The sequence below is a fragment of the Bos javanicus genome, chromosome 19 (genome assembly GCF_032452875.1).
Source record: "Bos javanicus breed banteng chromosome 19, ARS-OSU_banteng_1.0, whole genome shotgun sequence".
In the NCBI taxonomy this organism is placed as follows: domain Eukaryota; kingdom Metazoa; phylum Chordata; class Mammalia; order Artiodactyla; family Bovidae; genus Bos; species Bos javanicus.
In genome coordinates, this window is record NC_083886.1 from 41,927,867 (window position 1) to 41,949,124 (window position 21,258).

General features: G+C 44.8%; 2 protein-coding genes across 11 annotated transcripts in view; both read left to right on the forward strand.

Moving 5' to 3' along the window:
* Positions 1-6,117, forward strand: part of WIPF2 (WAS/WASL interacting protein family member 2) — a 41,122-nt gene extending 35,005 nt beyond the window's left edge. For all 8 annotated transcript variants that reach the window (XM_061391710.1, XM_061391715.1, XM_061391712.1 and 5 more), the window contains 2 exons: positions 894-995; positions 1,234-6,117. In XM_061391710.1, coding sequence (XP_061247694.1) covers positions 894-995; positions 1,234-1,274 — 143 coding nt within the window. In that variant the 3' untranslated portion in view covers positions 1,275-6,117. The remainder of the gene's footprint in view (positions 1-893; positions 996-1,233) is intronic.
* Positions 6,118-6,210: 93 nt separating this feature from the next.
* On the forward strand, positions 6,211-20,690 carry CDC6 (cell division cycle 6). 3 transcript variants are annotated; one of them, XM_061391707.1, is made up of 12 exons: positions 6,211-9,919; positions 10,755-10,945; positions 11,728-12,009; positions 12,134-12,333; positions 12,585-12,760; positions 13,121-13,227; positions 14,231-14,370; positions 15,436-15,536; positions 16,715-16,779; positions 18,901-19,103; positions 19,545-19,685; positions 20,000-20,690. In XM_061391707.1, the coding sequence occupies exons 2-12, from the start codon at positions 10,768-10,770 to the stop codon at positions 20,087-20,089; spliced, it is 1,683 nt and encodes a 560-aa protein (XP_061247691.1). In that variant the 5' UTR covers positions 6,211-9,919; positions 10,755-10,767; the 3' UTR covers positions 20,090-20,690. The 3 variants fall into 3 exon arrangements, with proteins under 3 accessions (XP_061247691.1, XP_061247693.1, XP_061247692.1); XM_061391709.1 differs by having other exon boundaries at positions 12,588-12,760; XM_061391708.1 differs by having other exon boundaries at positions 6,211-9,807.
* The last annotated feature ends 568 nt before the right edge of the window (positions 20,691-21,258 follow it).

Consider the following 21,258-nt stretch of genomic DNA (forward strand, 5'->3'; position numbering starts at 1 on the left):
TTCATTAGGTCTGTGATGAAGCACCAAGACAAGACTGTCCAGCAGGTATTGTTAGACCCTCTGTTGAGGGACAGGGAGGCCTGGTGTGCATCAGTCCATGAGGTTGTGAAGTGTTGGACACGACTGGGCAACGGAACAACAACTGTTGAGGAAGTCTGGAAAGATCTGCATGGTCCGTTTTAGCCTGCGCACTGTCGACTCTTTAGTGATTACCTCTTCCCTGCCCCTGCTCTGGTTTCTTCCTATTAAGTGGACTAGGGTTTTTGCTTAGAAGATATGCCTTGTGGAATGGTAATCAAGTCACCCCCATAGGAAACTTGAGCTTTCATGTAGAGGAGCCATGGGAGGTAGGAGCAGAGGCCATGCCATGGCTCTCCCAGCTGTGTTACAGAATTCCCTGAGGGGAGCCCAGACTGAGAAGGAATTAACCTGGTCAAAATCTCTCAGTAGCTGGTGACAGATATTCCCAGGTTAGCTTAATTTCTACCAGTTTGTGGATTCAGTTCAGTTGGTTTCCCGTGGTGATAGTCTTTAAGATGACTATGTTACTAAAACAGAATTATATTTCTTTCCCCTCCCAGGCAAACAGCTGGGCTCCTTTACTGGGATGTGCCTGGTTTGGAAACATCCAAACCAAAAGTTGTAAAGAGCCAGTTTGTGGAAAGAAGTAAAGAACCATTTCAAAGACTCATTCCTTAGTGTAAAGAGCCTTTGAACACACTCTGCATACCAGGCACGGAGAGCTGTTGCCGTCCTCATGGGTTTACTGAGCAAGGCAGGCCCTCACAGTGCATCAGGAAGGGTTAGGAGTAGCGGTGAGGCGTGTGGGAGCCGAGGCAGACTTAGGGATTAATTAGGCGGTGATAGGAATTAATGCTCCGTTCCTTTTGCAGATGATTTTGAGTCAAAGTATTCTTTCCATCCAGTCGAAGACTTTCCTGCTCCGGAAGAGTATAAACACTTTCAGAGAATATATCCCAGCAAAACAAACCGAGGTAAGAAGAGAATCAAGAAAGTTCCTCCATAATTATGCAGGCTATAGAATTGATGTGTGTTTTTCTTAGGTTAACATTTGCTGCTTCTTGTCTGCATTTTCTTAAAAAGACAAAACCTGATCCCAGGTTTTAAAGGATAGCTCAAAGAGCCTGTCTGTCTCTTGTTTTAGGAATGTTTGGGTGATTCTGGGTCTGGTGAGTGACCTTATGTATGTGGTTTTTATTTATTTTTTTTCAGCTGCCCGTGGAGCCCCACCTCAGCCCCCCATTCTCAGGTGAAGCCTGGCTTGGTCCTGCTCCTCAGGAAAAGGATGGACCCTCTCCTCTTCTCAGATGGTCCCTTCCATTCCCCTGAAATCTGCATGACAGCTCCTGATGTGTTTCTCCAGTGCAACCAACCTCTAGACTCCAAGCGTCCTCCCAACTCACCTCCATCTGTGTATGCATCTCATCTCTGGACTTGGTGACGGACTGTCTGTATTGACAGTAGGGCCTCAAACCCTGCATCCATCCCTCTAGCAAGCCCTGCTGGCCAGATGAGGAAGCAGCTTCCATGTCTCCTGCTTTCCTCTGGGGAAAGGTGCCTTGTTGTGATGAATGAACTCATTGTCGGGGTAGGGTGGGAATGGTCCTCCCACCTTCTCCTACCCACTGTAGTGGGGTGGGGAGAGAGGAACTTGATGGCTACATTATATTTCTTCATTTTAGGAAGCTGGTATGGCCAGGACTTCCAGGAGTGGGCATTTTTAGTGAAACAGGAAAGGAGTTTGCAGAGAAATGATCTGTTTTAAAGGTCACGTTTGGAGCATAGGCAAGGAAATGGATCTGCTCTATTTTTAGGGGTATTTTGGTTTTGCTGTAACCCCACCCCACACCCACACCCAGAAATAGGCTGGATATAAACACTAAATACTAACCAGTTGAACTAAACATCAGTGAAAAGAGAAGGTGAAATAAACTGGGCATCCTTTCAGAGCTAGTCAGTTCCTCTGCAGCACAGGGACCAGGGGCCATGGTGGGAGCACTCTGGGACTCCCTGCTCCACTTCCGCAGGTGCTGAGGCTGAGGGATGTTGTCGTTCTCTCACCACCTTATCCCCTCAAGAGAAAAGTCCCTTTCATTCATTCATTATGGATTCTCAAATCCCTAAAACCTCTAGTGAGAGATAGGAAAATAGGACCTTGGCCTTGGCCTTAACCTTGACCTTGAGGCCGCCTCAGTCTTTTACTGCCTGGCTCCAGAAGCCCCTGGCCCTTTCAGTCCTGTTCAGAAACTGCAGCCCCCAGGATGACAAAGGAGGGAAGGGTGAAGCACCTTGTGGAAAGGTCCAGCTCTCTGGGCTGTGAAGACTTTGAACTAAGGCCCACCGGCTCTGAAATTCATAGCCCAGCTGACTGAGCAGGCTCTTCCCATTCCCTTCTCCATTTAGCCGCAAGCCTGCATAGGTTAACATTTCTGAGTAGAGACAGGTGAGGAAGCTTCTGGGGGAGTCAAAGATTCCTCTGTGCCAAGAAGCACCATGACTTTGGTGAGGTGTGCTTCAATCCAGTTGATCTTCTATGGCAGCCAGCAGTGTTGTTTCATCTTCCAAGTCCTAGTTGAAGAGCCCAGAGAAAATGGAGGTTCCCAATCTAGGTAGGACCTGAGCTTGGATCATGGTACAGGGACTTGCCCTTCTCCGACAGCAGAATGGAGCTCCACATCCAGCTGGTGTGGTTTGCTTAAGCTCTTGAGTGCAGAGGCTGCTCAGAGCTTAGAGTGAGAGCAGAGGAACCATGCTATTGTTTGGAACGAATGGGGAAAAGTCCACGAAGACTTTTCACCAGGTACGTCACAGGCTTAAACTGTCCTAGGGACTTTCCAATCTATTGAATCACAAACTAAGGGTCTTTTCATGGTGCCCAGTGAAACCCAGGTCTTCCCACTGCTAGATGAGAGAGCTTGTAACTTGGGTTACTTGTCTGGGGTCTGCTATCCTTTGCCATCCCCTGGACCATACTGACTGTTGAGGCAAACCGCAACACACTTTTTCTAATCGTTCTTTTATTTATAATTCTTATTTTCACATCTGTTAGCAGTTACCTCTCAGCAGTATCCCTGGCATCCTGAAGCCAGGGGAGCTGAGAGAGGGGATGCTAGTGGAGGGCAAAGGAGAAAGTGCAAGACTTGACACTGCAGCAGAGTTCCAGGGTAGACACTGACCGGTTACTGCACTCGGACTGTGAAGTCTTCCCATTTGTTTTTGAAATGGGAGTTGATGCCTTTTGTATAATGTTATCAAAGTGTTACCTTCCCCCACTACCCCCGCTACTCAAACACAGAGCATTGAAATAAGCGTTACACGTAAAAGCCAAACCCCAGGTTTTCACTGGGGCTTCTTCGTCCTCCCCCGTGCCCTGCTGCCCCCCATATTCCCCAGAATTTGGACTGTGTCATGTGGGTATGGATTGTACTTTCAGTTTCTTGGCCTCATGGGAAAAGGCCTGGGACTAGATCTAGTCAGCTGGATTTTCTTCCGCAGAGCATGTTGATGACACAGTACCTGTTTAAATGTCTTTGCCTTATACCTTATTTGGTTCCTTTGTTAATAACAGATTTATTATCATGTATATTTACTATTGAAGAATGGGAATGTGAGCCTCATAGTTACTGATCTATTTTGTACGCTGTAAAAAGCTTGTAATAATAGGTTTGAGGTGGGCTGGCTATAAGAGCACTAAAACTTCTCACCTTTTAAACTGCTCTTTTTATCTGCTTGTGGGAATGTCGTCTCTTCAGTGGAAGATTGGGTGGTCTCATGTTGAGGCTGTTGCCCAGTCCCATTAACTCCCTTATTCCTTCCTGGAAGGAAGAGACATTGCCCAGCTAAGCATCAGGAAGCTGTGCTAAAAGCCCTCATGTGGGTTTGGTTTTATGCTGTTTTTCTCAAGTGGGAAAAACTTAATAGTTGTTTCTTACCGCCCTTTCTGGGAAACAGGCCAGTGGCCTCCAGGTTTTTCAATGAGCTCGATGTCCCCGTGTCCCTCATCTCTGGTCCCCAGACCTGGATCACAGCACTTTAATATTCCAGGTTTTCTCTCTGGTGGGGCTTTCCTCCAGCCACAGCGCCCCCAGTAGTTTCACCGCCTGGGCCTGCTGAGCGAGAGCACTTCAGGTTTTCCCACCAACAGATGGGAGGCTCCGGCCTCCAGAAAGTATACCAGCTCTCTCAGCTGGTGGAGGCGAGGAGACTGGCCACTGCACTGGGGGCATCCCCTGACCCCACAGCTTCCCAGCTTGAAACCCAGACTCACCTCCAGGGAGAGGTGAGAGAAAATTGTAAATAGACTTGCTACAGAGCAACTCAGGGTTGGGGTGTGTTTTAATTCTCCTGATCACTTGAAATAATCTGTAGGCTGCATGCTTATGGGAGTGGGGGAGGAGTGTGACTCCAGGGTCCTTCCCTTCTGCAAAGCTCTGGGGGTGGAGTAAAGGGCGGCTGAGGCCCTTTGATGGCACTACACTGAGCTGTCTGTTCTTCTGGAAACCCAACCTACAATGAACTACAGATCAGATTCCTGACATTCCAGTTGTAGGCTTTCTTTCCCTGTTGAATCTCAGTCCCCAGCTCCACGTGGTCATGGTGGTTCTCTGGGCGCCACCCTAACTTAGGGAATGGGAGGCATTACGACTCTGCCTTCAGGACTCATCTCTTAAAAGCAGAATAAAGCAAAACGACAACCACCTTCAAAACACTTAAAAAAACAAAATAAAGGATAACTAACCGAAGGAAGGGTTTGGTTCCATTCAACTCCACATTCATTGTGCCTTTACTTGTGTTAGATTTCTGTGCTTTCTTCCTCTGTCCCTCTTTGAAGCAATTAAATCTTCCTTGATAAACTGCTGTTTCCTTCTTTCTACTCTTGTTTCTGACAAGTGAGTGGGTTCCCTCTCTTAACTGTCTTGAACCTCATTCCACTGGTGGCAGAGGGGCTGAGCCTTCTCTTCTCGTGTCTAACCTTTGTCTTTTCCCATGGCAACCAGCACGGGAGCCCTCATCAACACTGAATACAAGACTAGAGTGACGTGTGTGAAGAGTGTGTGTATGTATGTGCGTGTCCATCTTGGCATGTTGATCAGTTTCTCTCTTTTTAAAAAATAATTTATTGTATGATTTATTTTGGTGGCGTTTCTGATTACAGTACTCCCTCCCCCAACTTAGCATTGATTCCACTCCCCCCCCAAATGTGTAATCTGGTCTCAGGTTGGATTCTTTGGTACATTTCTTTCTTCTGGATGCCGTGCAGTTTAATTAAACCTTGCTTAAAAACAAACACAAAAAACCTGCAAACTGTGTACTCTTGTCTGGGATACTTACTGCCACAAGTGGTGGCAGAGAGTGGGAAGAAGTCTGCTGCTTTGGGGGTGTCGTGGTTTGACTCCAGGTCCCCTTGAGCAGTAGAAACACTCACTTGGACATAAGCATCTGCAGCTTCCTGAGAATTTTCTCTCCTCCCCTCCTGCTGTGTTTGGAAACTCACAGTTCTACTTCGCCAAGCTTACCGGGTGATTCTGAGAGTTGGTCATTATTTGTATTTGCCACCTAACTCCCCTTGGCCCATGGTTTCAGGGAGCCCAAGGAGATCCCCCAGGCCTCATCTCTATCCCTGATGGTTCTTCCGCCTGTACGGATGGTAGATTCTCACAGTGAGGTGTGAAGAAAAGGTGAGGACAGAACACAGACTGTGTGCGTCGGTTTTTTATGTGGATGTTGGCGTTTCTCCTTCACTCCTTTTCAAGTTGAAATCTTAGCTGACTTCCTTGAACTTTGACTTTAGGTGTCGAAATTGAACCAGACAGTCTCGGCTTACTGTGGTCAGCTGACATAATCACCATAGATTTAATGAGCTTAACCTGTACTTTCATCACTAGCAGAGGTCTTGGAATTATTTCCTGGACTGATTCATAACGGGTGTGTGGATGAGTCACTCGCAGTTTTGATATAAAAACCTATGGGGGGAGGGAGTGAGGGGGGAAAAAGGGCCTCCTTTCATTTTCATCCATATTTGCCAGATAGGCCGAATTCTTGATTCTTTGATTCATCATTGTTATTAATATGATTAATAAACTACCTATTTATTGATGTAATTGTTCCTCCTGTGCCTTTGAATAGCTCTCAAATGGAGGTTGCCTAAATGACCCTTAACTTCCTAACTTCCTATCAGCTTTCTCTGTCCTTTTGGGATGGTATTGCTAGTCACACCCACCAGTGCACACAAAGACATGTGCACAGACTCACAAAAGGATGCCAGACAGGTTCTTCCTGTGTGATTTCATTCCTTCCCCCATGATACTGTGTGTGGATTAGCAGGTGATAAGGACGCTAGTCTGTCCCACTTTAATTATTACCGAGGCATAGCTGCTATGGCGAAAGTGTCGCTTCAGTGTTTCCTGACCCAGCCCAGCCACAAACTGCAGGTTACTGTAAGGAGGCTGCCTGCTTCTGACTCCCTATTACTCTGCAGACAGAGTTAAAAGGACTAAAATGTCAACCTCAGGATCCTCATCACCCTGGAGGATAACGATGGAGAGATGCTTTGTCTCTGACATCGCGGGAACCCAGTCTGGATCATTTTACACATAATTCATTCTCCACTCCTAGGTTTAGGGGGGTGTGAGATTTAAAGGACTGTGTACTGTCTGACCACAAAAAAATGTTCACGCAAAAGATGGATAGCCGCTTGGCAGGAATGTCTTTTCCATTCATTCAGCAAGGACTGATTGCATATTTTAGCTCTGTGTCAGACAGTGACAGTATGAAGATGAATAGGACATGGTCTTTGCCTCCAAGGAGCTCACAGTCTAGCAGGAGAGCAGGACAGCCACCAGGAGAAACCTATGAGGGATACTAAAAGTCTTCATGGTAATTAGCCAGGGAAGGATGGTGAGCAGCATTCCAGACGAGGCACAGAAGCAAGAAACATTATGATGGTATCTCATAACTACTGGAGTACTGGAAAGGGAAAGCTTCAAGTAGGTACCCTTTCAGAGACCTTTCAGTCTGGACATTCTGCAGTTCTCTGCCTTCTTCCCCATAGTCCCTGACTCTTGTAGGCTTTTCTTGGACCAGTGCTGTATTTCTTGGTGGATGCTTCCATAGGCTCCAGTATGCACATTAAGTACTCATGGCTGCTTCTGCTCCCTCTGTAATTAAGATAGGTAGGTTGTTCACCACCGTCCCTTAAAAGCTCGCTGGGCACTTGTTACCATTGGTTATGAAGGACAATTTTTAGGTGCCCAGGTTATAGAAATAAATATCAACAGTGGAAGTTGCTTCCTAGGTTCTATTGCCCTATTAAGAGATCAGAAATACCAGCTGGTAAAAAAGCCTCAATTCTATGGTAACACTTTCTCCATTTGTGGCAGCCTATGCCCTTCATTCTTACAGTTTTCATCTCCTAGAAAGCCTTCCTCAAATGTGTTCCCTTGCCCTTTCTCTGCTATAGAACCTGCATCTGTCTATTGGGCTTCCCTGGTGGCTCAGCTGCTAAAGAATCCGCCCGCAATGTGGGAGACCTGAGTTCGATTCCTTGGTGGGGAAGAGTCCCTGGAGAAGAGAACGTCTACCCACTCCAGTAGTCTGGGCTGGAGAATTCTATGGACTGTATAGTCCATGAGGTCTCAAAGAGTTGGCCATGACTGAGAAACTTTGACTTTTCTATTACTCCTTGGATGTTTTAACTGGTTAGGAGTTTGATCTCCTTTCAGACTTCCTGGGTTCAAATTCCAATTCTTCCACTCCCTAGTTGTGTGATCTTGGGCACATCTCCAACCTCTCTATTTCTGTCTCCATATTAGTGAAATGGAGATAATTCCAACTTCATGGGGTTCCTGTGAGAATTAATAGGGTGATATAGGTAAAATACCAGAGCTCAAAGCCTGGCGTACACATAAGTATTAGCTTTTATACCCTATATGAATCAACTACAACTAACTTGATTGTAATATTGTTGTTTTCCTATTACCTGGTTTTATTGCTCTATTTCATTTGATATAGAAGGACGAGAGATAAATGCTTACCATCACCTAGAATTGGGTTCTGGTTTTTAATGGCGCCTGAGGCTTAACTGGGTTATTAGCTTTGGAAGCTGGCCTGTAAATTACTGCTCTAATTTATATTTTTTCATTAAAAGCTCAGCTTGCCTCTTCTATAGAGATCTTCTCTGGTCCTGAAACCCTTGTGTTTAGCCATTAAAAAATATTTTTAAATTAAGGGGCCATAATTCTCTCCACTCCCCACATTGTGTGGATCAATGGGACTAGTGATGGGAAGGTACACAGAATGTCATATTCTTATCTGTAACAAAATAAAAGCAAAGGCCTGGCCCTATTTCTCATCTTTGAAACACAAATAAGGGGGCTAATGTGATGAAGTGCAGTGTTATTTATGCAGAACTTTACAAAGAAACTGACTTTGGTATCAAATAATGATCCTAGGCCCTTCAAGGCCACCAAAAATTTTGTGACCTCTAACCCTCAGCGGATTGATTTGCTTTGTGCCTTGCAGTGTTGAGCATTAGTAAAGCACTTGGCATCAAACCTGGCACCCAGAATTGCCCAAATAATGGTAGGTATTGAGACATTACTTGGCCGACAAAGGTCTATCTAGTCAAAGCTGTGGTTTTTCCAGTAGTCATGTATGGATGTGAGAGTTGGCCCATATAGCTGAGTGCTGAAGAATTGATGCTTTTGAACTGTGGTGTTGGAGAAGACTCTTGAGAATCCCTTTGGACTGCAGTTAGATCAAACCTGTCAATCTTAAATCAATCTTGAATATTCACTGGAAGGATTGATGCTGAAGCTCCAATACTTTGGCCACCTGTTGCGAACAGATTCATTGGAAAAGACCCTAATGCTGGGAAAGATTGAAGGCAGGAGGAGAAGGGGATGACAGAGGATCAGATGGTTGAATGGCATCACCTACTCAATGGACATGAGTTTGAGCAAACTCTGGGAGCTGGTGATGGACAGGGAAGCCTGGAGTGCAGCAGTCCAGGGGGTTGCAAAGAGTCGGACCCGACTGAGCGACTGAACTGATTAACTGATTATGTAGTATCTCTCTGAAAATCTAGCCCATTCAGTTCAGTTCAGTTCAGTTCAGTCGCTCAGTTGTGGCCGACTCTGTGACCCCATGAATCACAGCACGCCAGGCCTCTCTGTCCATCACCAACTGCCGGAGTTCACTCAAACTCATGTCCATGAAGTCGGTGATGCCATCCAGCCATCTCATCCTCTGTCGTCCCCTTCTCCTCCTGCCCTCAATCCCTCCCAGCATCAGGGTCTAGCCCATTAGGATAATGAAAAGGGGTACATGCAACACTGAGAAAGGGCATCGAGAACCAAAAAAGGGAGTGGGAATACAGTCGCGAGCTGCAAAGACTACATCTCCCGCCGGGCTTTGCGGCGGGGCCAGCCGGACTCACACGGCCCCGGCGCAACCGCGCGTCTTTCTGGAGAGGCCCCGGATGTAAACGGATCTGTGGGCGTGGCCTCACGGTGGCGCTAAGACCTGGGGCTCTCTTATTGGTTGTATACCTTCCGGCTTGATTGGCTGTGAAGGAGGGGGCTGCCTCCAAGGCGCGCGCGGCGCTCTGGCGACACCCAATCAGAAGCGTGGCCGGGCTTTGGCGGGAGGCGGGAAAGCTGCGGCTGTGCAGATTTGGCGCGAGCGTGGCTGGGCTTTGCTGCTGTCGGTGTGGGGTTTATCCAGCAGCTTGTCGTGGACAGTCCCTGAAGTTGTTTGCCGGAGACGTGAGGAAGAGCCGGCACTGAGGTGACGCAGCCCTGTATGGTGGAAAGGAGAGGAGGCCCGGGTCCTTGGGGACGGCGGAGTTTGTGAGAGCCTGGGGCAAGGACCGCGGGAGGAGAACTCAGATCGCCAGAAGGTGATGAGGTCGGGGTCGGGTAGGGAGGAATGCACCCTCGGAATGGTCTGACAGTTGTGCTGAGTGCGATAGGAGGGCGATGTTCCCCGAACATCTGGGATTATGTGGGGCCGAGGTTGGGCGGAGTAGGGACTGAGGGCTTGGGGAAGCCTGTAAGTATGGGAGGCTGCTGCGCTAAGGTGGTGATAATGGTCTACTCCGGGCCTGGAGCTAGAGAATTAGAAGTGCTGTAGGCGCCAATTAAGATCAACTTCTTATTGCATGGCTTGAGTGGTTAAAAATTTGGGTTCTGGAGCCAGAATACCTGGTCTTATATCTTACTTTGCTATGATGTTGGACCTCACTGCCTCTCAGTTTACTTATCAGTAAGAAAAGGATAATAGTACCTACCTCTAAAATGGTTGTAAAACTTAAATAAAAGTAAAAGTCGCTCAGTCGTGTCCGACTTTTGCGACCCCATGGACTATACAGTCCATGGAATTCTCCAGACCAGAATACCTGAGTGGGTAGCCTTTCCCTTCTTCAGGGGATCTTCCCAACCCAGGGATCAAGTGCAGGTCTCCCTCATTGCAGGTGGATTCTTTACCAGCTGAGCCACAAGAGACGCTGAGTAAATACCTAAAAACTTATGACAGCCTGTTATGTGTAGTAGGTAGACAAGGTGTTTCTTGTTGCATAGATTTGGATATGAAGCCGAATTAAATGCTAAAATATTGTCACAACATAATCTGATTATGAAATGAGTGTTGATCATTTGGTTTAAGTTCCATGTTAATTATTTTTCCTTCACTTTTACATATTGACTGGATGTCCTGTTCCTTTTTTTTGTACCCAGCTGTGCTGCCATCATGCCTCGAACCCGCTCCCAGTCACAGGCTACAATCAGTTTTCCAAAAAAGAAACCGTCTCGGACAGTGGACAAAGCTAAAAGCTCCAGTGACACCAAACTAGAATTGACAAATGCCCAGGCTATCCTGCGTTCTCCTCGTGCAAAAATTCTGCCTCTTAGCCCCAGAAAACGTCTGGGTAAGACAGCCATTGTTTGAGTACTTTTTAACCCGTAGCTCTCAACCTCTTTCTTAATAATAAGATGACTTTGAAACAGCTTTCTGAGTACAAGTAAAACAATTCTATTCCCTTTGGTTATTTTCAGAATGGTTGCTTACTGAACTTCAGAGTTAAGCTGCTTTTGAAATCGCTTTCTGAACTACTCGATAGGGCCGACCTTCAGTTCCTAATACTGAACTTGATTCTGTCAGTGTCACTGTTCGTTACATAGTATTTTGAAACTTGCCTCAGTGGTTGTGAAATTATGAGAAACAGGTGACAGTTCTTGTGGTTGATAATCCTTTCTTGTTTCTTTAAGTTTTGTTTTCTTTTTTCCCTTTCTTGTTTTAGCGCATCTATTTTTAATGAAGGGTGATCTGGTAGTACCTGGAGACATTTTTAGTTGTCATAACTGAGGGGATGCCACTGACGGTGGATGCTGCTCACTGTGATGCAGTGCACAGGACAGTCCCCCACAGTAAAAAATTATTTGGTCCAAGATATCAATGATGCCAAGGTTGGAAAGCCCTGTTTTAGAGCAGTCCTAGAATTTCCTCTCATTAAAACCTCCACCAACTAGGAAGACTCAGTGGTGCCATCTGGTGGCCGATGTTTGCTTCTGTCTGAGAGGCATTTTATTTTGGTGATTCTGACCCTGGTAGAAATTCATCCCCCTTTTGAGGGGTGGATGCAGAGATCTTTCCAAGTCCTTTTACTGTCCACTGCTATGAGTGACCCATTCTGATTTTAATATGTTTCAGGTGACGACAACCTGTGCAACACTCCCCGTTTATCTCCCTGTTCTCCACCAAAGCAAGGCAAGAAAGAGAATGGTCCCCCTCGCTCACAGACGTCAAAGGGACGCAGATTGGTATTTGACAGTCAGCTGACAACTAAGTCTCCTAGCAAAAGAGAACACACCAGAGTTCACCAAAACAAAATACATCCCTCAGTTCCGAAAGGTCAGGACATCACAACCAATTCTGAACAGAGGTGTCCGCCAGAGAAAGAATCTGCATGTCTGAGACTGTTCAAGCAAGAAGGTTGGTTCTTTCACGGCAGCTGTTAGTGCAGCCTCGTAACCAAGGCTGATGATTCCAAGTGAAAGCCGGTGGGTCTTCTCAGTCCCCTCTGTTGTGTCTAATTGTCCTTTCGTGTCTGGCACAGGCACTTGCTACCAGCAAGCGAAACAGGTCCTGACTACAGCTGTCCCGGATCAGCTGCCTGCCAGGGAAAAGGAGATGGATGTCATCAGGAATTTCCTAAGGGAGCACATCTATGGGAAAAAAGCTGGAAGTCTTTATCTTTCTGGTGCTCCTGGAACTGGAAAAACTGCCTGCTTAAGCCGAATTCTACAAGACCTCAAGGTACATTGAGAGTCTGAATTATGATGCTCTTACTAAAATGACATCTGGTTATTAAGGGTTAAGAAAAAGTGGAAGTACTTCAGGGATTGCAGTTTTCCCCCAAATAAGACATTTTTAATTTCATTGTCAAAATCTTTCCAAATGAAAATGGAGCTTATTTTCTTATGCTGTTTAACCCCTCAAAGACACTTCACGTTCCATCAGAAGTTTATCCGAGGCCAAACTAATTTGCCTGTTTGCATTTTTTCTAGAAGGAACTAAAAGGCTTTAAAACTATCGTGCTGAATTGCATGTCCTTGAGGAGTGCCCAGGCTGTATTCCCAGCCATTGCTCAGGAGATTTGTCAGGAAGAAGTATCCAGGCCAGCTGGGAAGGACATGATGAGGAGACTGGAAAACCATATGACTGCAGAGAAGGGCCCCATGATGTAAGCATTGCTCTGTTGCATGTTGCTTTGTGAAAGTCTCCGAGCTCTGTTGCCCACAAACTCACAGTCTTGTCTCTTGAATTTATCGGTTTACTCCTCAAAAGAACATTTCCTATATTTTCTCTCTGAGAGGTAGTTACATAAGCTTAAAGGGAAAGAAGAAAAGAAGAAAGAAAAAAAAACCTTCTAATTTCAAATTGGGGGAAAATGTTTTTAAGCTCATTGCTGTATGTTACCAAATGGGGTAGATGACTACCTTCAAACTAGTTTGAGCTGTAGGAATGTGACCTAGAGTCAGCCCACATCAAACAGATTGGAGACTTAAGAAGGTGAACATGGATCCTCATTGCTTCTTTGTAGTGTGTTGGTGTTGGACGAGATGGATCAGCTGGACAGCAGAGGGCAGGATGTCTTGTACACACTCTTTGAATGGCCGTGGCTAAGCAATTCTCGGTTGGTGCTGATTGGTTAGTGCTCTGTTGTTCATGTTACATGGTGGTTCTAAAGACTTCTTTTTTAAATCTCTTCGGCTTATCAGTTTTGTTTTGTAAAAGCAAATTTTTTTGAAAAAAAGTTTCACTGTGCCACATAGCTTGTGGGATCTTAGTTCCCCAAACCAGGGATTGAACCTTGGCTATGAAAGCGAGTAGTCCTATCCACCGGACTGCTAGGAAATTATCACCTATTACTTTATCTTACACGAGCTTTCTGCTTTCTTACCATAATAAGAAAGTTACTATAGGGACTTCCCTGGTGGTCCAGTGGTTCCACACTTCCACGGTAGGGGCATGAGTTGGTCAGGGAACTGAGATCCCACATACTGTGCAGCTCAATCAAAAAAGAATAAAAATAAATAAAATAAGAATTTTTTTTTAAAGGAAAGTTATTATAAAATAATAGGGAACTTAATCAAATCAGGGCTTCCCTTGTGGCTCAGCCGGTAAAGAATCTGCCTGCAATGCAGGAGATCTGGGTTGGGAAGATCCCCTGGAAAAGAGAATGGCTACCTACTCCAGTGTTCTGGCCTGGAGAATTTCATGGACTATATAGTCCATGGGGTTGCAAAGAGTCAGACACACGACTGAGCGACTTTAACTTTCACTAATCAAATCATTTTTGTTAACTCTGAATAGAAATGACATAATACTGCATTTCAGCAACAGTCAATTTTGGGAGTGTCTGGTCCTGCTTATTAGTCAGAATTTTAAACCTAATTTGAATACAGCATTCTTCCCACATGCCATGACGAAGGCCCAGCACAGCCAAGAAATAAAGAACACTTTAAAAAAAAGCATTCTTCAGTGATTGTGTACATCCTACCTAATGAGTATTGAGAGTGGGGGATGAGTGGGAAGCAAAAATTGGAATGCTGGATTATGACTAGAAATTTTATTCAGCTTTCAGAAGGTTTATTTTTCCTTTTAGGATGATTTGACCACTGATGATAAGTGTTACATATCTCCTCCTCAGGTATTGCTAATACTCTGGATCTCACAGACAGAATTCTGCCGAGGCTTCAAGCTAGAGAAAAATGCAAGCCACAGCTGTTGAACTTCCCACCTTATACCAAAAATCAGATAGCCACCATCTTGCAGGATCGACTGAATCAGGTGAGTGCCAAGCACTGTACCCAGGTGTCTGTTCCTTGTATCACCTGTGAAAGGGAAGCCTAACAATGGTTCTAAAATATTTTGCTTTGACTGCATGGCTAAACAAGGCATTCCTTTGGGCCATAGTGAGAACATTTGGTGTGAATTTCCACCCATGGCTCCATTTATTAGGTGCTTCAGTATTGGAATAAACATAAGAGAGGAGTCACTCAAATGCTTCTCTAATAGTCTCATGGAGCAGGAAATGGCAACCCACTCCAGTATTCTTGCCTGGAGAATTTCATGGACAGAGGAGCCTGGCAGGCTGCAGTCTATGGGGTTGCAAACAGTTGGACATGACTGAGCGACAAACACACACACAATAGTCTTAAAATAGGACCTGAGGGGGCTTCCCTGGTGGCTCAGTGGTAAAGAATCTGCCTGCCAGTGCAGGAGACACGGGTTCCATCCCTGATCCGGGAGGATCCCACAAGCCTTGGAGCAATTGAGCCTGGCAACCGCAACTACTGGAGTCTGGGCTTCACAACAGGAGAAGCCCGTGCACCACAGTAGAGCGTAGCTGCTGCTTGCCACAACCACAGAAAAGCCCACGCAGCAGTGAAGACCCAGCACAGCCGAAAAGAAATAGAAAAAAAAAAAAAAATAGGACCTGGGACTTCCCTGGCGGTCCAGTGGCTAAGACTTTGCACTTCAATGCAGGGGGGCACAGCTCCTATCCCTGGTCGGGGAACTAAGATCCCATATGTCTCATGGTCTGGCCAAAAAATTTTTTTAAAAAATAGGACCAAGAAAACACTTTCTCTTGACCAAGTAGATTTGAGTATAGTGTAGTTTTGCTAATTTAAGTTTCAGTTGCTTTTTTCCCCTTTGTGAACCTCCACCACATTCCTACAAAATGCTTCCATGTATGAAATTCCCATTCCTAAGCAGAAAAGGCATCTCTTAGACCCTAAAGTTTGGTCGATCAAGTTTAGAATTAAGTGTGAAAGTACTCATGTCTGAGACCTAAATTGCAGAAGAGGAGCTGTGTACTTTCAACTGTAAACTTCTGTGTCTTGTCCAAAGGCATCTAATGACCAGGTCCTAGACAATGCTGCCATTCAGTTCTGCGCCCGCAAAGTCTCTGCTGTTTCGGGAGATGTTCGCAAAGCGCTTGATATTTGCAGGTGAGTTATGGCACTGTTGGCTGCTTTTATTAAAAAGGAGAAATGCTGTTAATTGTCTTGTGTAACTCAAATGAATGTGGCTTAAGAGGCTCCGTTCTGCCACTTTTTACGTTCAGAAAGGAGGACTTGTTTCTCAGTGGGGAGCTCTGCATTTCCACCGTGTTAATGTCTGAAACATTATCAGTCCATTACCTACAGAGGGAGAAACAAATGAGATGTTGCTGGCACTCCCTGTGGTGATTATAGATTGGTTAATTACATTTGTATTAAAAAAGACTCCAGTTTACTTTTCCATTAGCTGGTCTCAAGCAGGTTTATTTATGGACCTGAACCATCCTTGCCTTGAGACTTCTTTTGCCCCTTCCTTTGCTTTTGTGAGCACCCCTTCCTCCAGCTGGTGGTCCCCCATAGTTGTGTTCCAGACCGCTCTCTCTCCCCCTTCCCATCCCCTGGCCCCTCCTGCTGGGGAAAGCCTCTGTGCTGACTGATGAAATTTCTTCTTTCCCAGTAGGACACTGGGGCCATTAAAATGACACTTGCTGTGTTGGCCCGCTGGTCCAACCTCCCCCTACTGCCACGCAGAAGATCCAGGTCTGGCTCGTGGCTTCCTGTGGGCAAAGTACTTTGGAGAGAGCAGTGGGAGAGTAAGCTCTTCCTCTTGCTAGATGATGTGATCCTGGATTTGAAAGTTCTTCCTAGTCAGCAAACTACTTGGATAAAGACTGCAGCTATGAGCAAGAGTCACGTAGGCCGGTGTGGTTTTAGCCTGCACATAGCCTATGTATAGATAACTGCGGGCTCCTCTTTTAGGGCTGGTGTGTATAGGTGGTGCTGTCTCTCTTTAGTCAGTCACCCACACTACATGTCCTCTCTTCTATCCATGACATGTTTTCCTTGTCCAAAATATTATCATTGGCTCAATGTATGATGACTTACTCGGCCTCTATAAGAGGAAATTGAGTAGTGTTGAAGTGTCTCGGATTCCCTGGTCCATGATTTATTTCGAGGCAATTAAGTCCCCTGGAGTTGAGGCATAATCCAATTTTCTTGGGTTTTAAAATTATAAAACATGTTGCTTTGTGTTAATGTGCCTGTTTTTGGGCTTGGTGGTTTGGTGTGGTGTTTGGTTTGGCTCAGCCTAAATTAACTCTAGAAATACTTTTTTTTTTTTTTTATAGGAGGGCTATTGAAGTTGTAGAGTCAGATGTCAAAAGTCAGACTATCCTCAAACCACTCTCTGAATGTGAGTAGTTTATCTCTGTTCCCTCTTCCTTTATAATTAGAAGCTTTACTTTTCTGAAAGAGATAGAAAAATGAGATGAGCATAGTTAAATCCTGTTATCCATTTGTGTATGGGTGTCTGTGTTTTTCATCAGTTTCATCTACTTTATTTCAGTCTTGCCTGCCAGTGCTGTAATCCACGCATTACTGGAAATGGGTTCTCCAGGGTGTTACATGAATAGCTGGGACAGAGTCGGTTTTCTTTCCAAGTCCTAGGAATGAAAACTAGACACTAAGATTGGATCAGCGTCTCTCTGGGTACTTGTATCGAGTGCACTTTAGGTCTTGATATAGGTGAAAGCAAAGCCCAGGAAATAAGAGTCAGACAGGGAAAGAATTAGTTCAGCTTGGGATATCGCTAGACTTTCAACAAGCCTCAGAGGGTGGCGATACAAAGATAGCATCACTACAGTAAACTGCATGCTTTCACAGAAACGACAAAATTAGTTTTCCTTTCCCTCAGCCTTGTCCTCTTAGCTATAGAGGATGTAAAATGGCCATGAACTGCATATCTTGTGGTTAATATCGTGTTAATCTTTAGAAACAGAACAGTCTGATTTGATTGTTTCTTCCTTATCATCAACTTGTTGAAAGAAGATTAATAAAAATATTTCAGAAGTAGCTGAACAGTGCTTTGACTGATAGTAGGTAATATTTGCCAGTGCACAGATTAGATGCTGGTTTCTCTTCAACTTTTCACATCATTCCCTTTTTTCCCCTACCAGGAACATTTAGGCTTGTCAGTGGACCCGCTGAGCACCGCTCACACACACAGAACTAAAAGAATTTGTGTCTTCTTGTCATAAATTATTAAACTAATCTAATTCCTGTCTTTTAACCTCTGGTAGATGTGGTTAGCTTTAATGGCTTTAGAAGGCTACAGGGAGAATGACTTTAAATATAAGAAGATACTTTCCTGGACTTCCCTGGTGGCTCCAGGGAAGTGGTTAAGACTCCACACTTCCAGCACAGGCGGTGTGGGTTTGATCCTTGGTTGGGGAACTAAAACCCCACATGCCTTGTGGTGCAGCCAAAAAAAAAAGAAAAAAAGAAGGCACTTTCCAGCAAAGAGCACTAACTGGTCTTCTTTTGACACAGTGGGGGTGTCCCAGTATTGAAGAGACTCAGACACAAGCTGGGTAGGTGACCTCTTCTTGGAACTGTTATGAAGAGACTCAGCCATTGGATAGGGAGTAAGACTAGACCTGAATTCTTCTCAGCATTGTGAGATTCTGCTTCTTGACCACTGAACTCCAGTTTCTCCAGTACGCTTAGTCCTCGGTAGCATCCTGTCTGTGATCATGGAATTGAAGCAGTGAAGGACAGGGAAGCCTGGCGTGCTTCAGTCCACGGGGTTGCAAAGAGTTAGCGGCTGAACAACAACAATCGAAGCAAACTCTTCTGGGACAACTGACTTGGTCTCAGGAAGTAACATGAGGCAACATGAGGCAAAGTTTATTACAGAGCAGATCCTTCTCTGTCTTGCCATTCCTGCATCCAGACAATGAGGCCACAGTCCTCTGTGGCTCCTTGGCAGTTTCCCAACCTCCGGCTTCTGAGATGGTGCTATCTGCTGAACTATCCGATGACATTTTCTCAAGTGTTGCTCTCCTGGAGATTGGCTTGGGCAAATGAACCAAACCTCGAAGGTCATTTGGGGAGGCTATCAAGAGGACTTAGGACTGTCCACGTTTAGCCACTCACTTGATTTGAAATATTAGGTAATTTTTCCAGCCTTTATCAATGACCAGGCCCAGTCATCTTTGATTCAAGGTTCTGTCCTTCTTTGCCTTTGAGATATCAGGAACCTTACATTAGTTCTCTGTCTAGTCCTTATTCTTTCGTGAGGTAGATTTCATCTTTTTGACATTAAATTGCATCATACAGGATGAAATAGCTCACCGTTCTGCCCAGAAAGAGGATAACCTTACTTTCCAAGTCGTGTCACATTTTGGCATCTTCCTGAGGATCGTGCTGTGTCTCATCCTTTGACTTCTCATTACAGAACTGGAACCTCTCCTTCCACTAAAACTTAGTATCATCTGTCTCGAATCGAGTTAATCCTGATTTATTTACTTGATAGGTAAATCACCCTCTGAGTCATTGGTTCCCAAGCGGGTTGGTGTTATTCACATATCACAAGTCATCTCGGAAGTTGATGGAAACAGAATGACATTGAGCCAAGAAGGAGCACAAGATTCCTTTCCCCTCCAGCAGAAGATCTTGGTCTGCTCTTTGCTGCTCTTGACCAGGCGGTTGAAAATCAAAGAGGTCACCCTGGGGAAGGTTAGTCAGGAATCTCAGCAGATGGAGCTGGGGTGGAGAGGAGAATCTGCTTTGCAGAGCAGATATTTTCCTAAAGGCCTATGATGCTGCAGCTGATGTGAATTAAAAATGGATTTTAACGGTGAGAATAAGTACTGGTATCATGTAAAAGGCAGCTGACTTTTATTTCCCTTGGGCTATGGTTGAGCCTTTACCATTAATCTTCTCCCCTTTATTTCTGCCTCTCCCTATGAAACACAATAAAGCCCCCTCCTTGCATTACAGTGTAGGTTTTTGGCGGTACCTCCAGAAAGCATTTTCAAGGATTTTATTGAAAATGGAGAGCATTAGGATGTTCAGATAACTCTTTTGCAAACCCAGATTTACATTATTTTAAAAGATGACAAAGTTAGAAGAGAGAGGGCTGTTAAACGACGTTTGTTTCCCCTTGTTCCCTTCCAGTTACATGAAGCCTACAGTAACGTCTGTCGCAAACAGCAGGTGGCAGCTGTGGCCCAGTCGGAGTGTTTGTCACTTTCCGGTCTCTTGGAGGCCAGAGGCATTTTTGGATTAAAGAAAAACAAGGAAACCCGCTTCACAAAGGTACAACGACCTGCTTCTTTGGGACATTGCTTTTAATTGTCCTGCTTTGAAGAGCTTAGATTTTTGCTAAAGTAAAGATTTAAAAATGATCACAATTAGATAAACACTTTTTTGTTGTTTGTTAGGTAGGATTTAAGGTGTGTGAAGATATGGCTATAGAATGAATCAGATTTTTTCCCCCCATGTTATTGGAAAAGAAGTGTTTAGCTTGCTTGACTCTTGTGAGAAAAGTTTAACATAGTAAAGGTTTCTGTAATAAAAACTTGGCTTTTGTGAGTTCTCCACCACAAAAAGTCCTTTTCTCTTCCTTGCAGGTGTCTCTGAAGATTGAAGAGACGGAAATAGAGCATGCTCTGAAAGACAAAGCTTTAGTTGGAAATATCTTAGCTACTGGATTGCCTTAAATTCTTTTCTACTAATACCCCACCCGAAAGTATCCAGCTGGCATTTAGAGACCGATGGAGTCTTCATTTTAGTACTTTATACACTCAGGTCTGAAAGCAGGTGGCCTTTTTTTTACTTAAACCTGATAAAAAATAATCTATAGATTTGTGACTATTAGCACAGAATTATATCTTTGAGTTTTATTATATTTATGAATTACAAACTACCAAGGAAACCCTTTTTAATTACACTCATCGCCTCTACCCTGAGTGTGCCCCTAACCAACATGCTTACAGGTATACAGATGGGTGCTGCAGAAAGTTCATATATTGATTTCTTAGTCTCCTCAAACATTGGTATATTTTCAAGAACGTTTGGATCAGAGGAAGCAGAACGAAAAAGGAGACTCCAGACAAATAAGCCAGCTGACGTGGAGATTGGAGGACACTTTGATCAAAGGATATCTTTTTTTTGGAGTGTGCTGTGTTCGTGTTATGTTGCAGAGACTTCCGCACTGCGACATTTTAAAGACTCGTTGAATTTCCTGGGCACTCCCAAGGTTGTGGGGGTGGTTAGGAGAATGTGACTACAGATTGTGAATATATTTATTTTCAAGTTGCAGTCTTTGTTTTCTTCAGCTATCACATTTCAAGAGAGCTCAAACTTTTCAGAAGGCAATGTGAAAATTCCTCCCCAAACTGTCCCACGGTCCTCAGCTGAAGCCACTTACTTGTTTCAAGATGCCCTCGTTTGGGTTTGGATTGTCATTGGAACCTCATTTTCCCAGTCTCCTTAGATAAATTAATCCACATAGTTACTCAAGTCCCCGCTTTTCTGGGTTTGGCTTCCAGTGGCATTAAATGGCAATTTGTGATGGGGACACCAGAGGGCACCATGATAACACTGACTGCCTTAGGAGTGCAGGTGTGGGACTGGGGTAGTTGAGGGAAGGGGAAAAAAAAACTGAAGTTTGATTCCTCTGGGAGACTGCTGTACTTTTATAACTCAAGCATATGCTTGGAATGCAAACCGTGTGTGATAGGAATGGTCTGACAGCCAGTGACCAAGTCTGTGCTGCTCCGAGTTCTGCCTCCTGCCTTCCTGACATGGCTTGGGTTTGAGAATTTGATATGTGTACAAATGATCAGTTGGCCACTGTTTCATTCATGCTGCCCACTGTCTCCTTGCA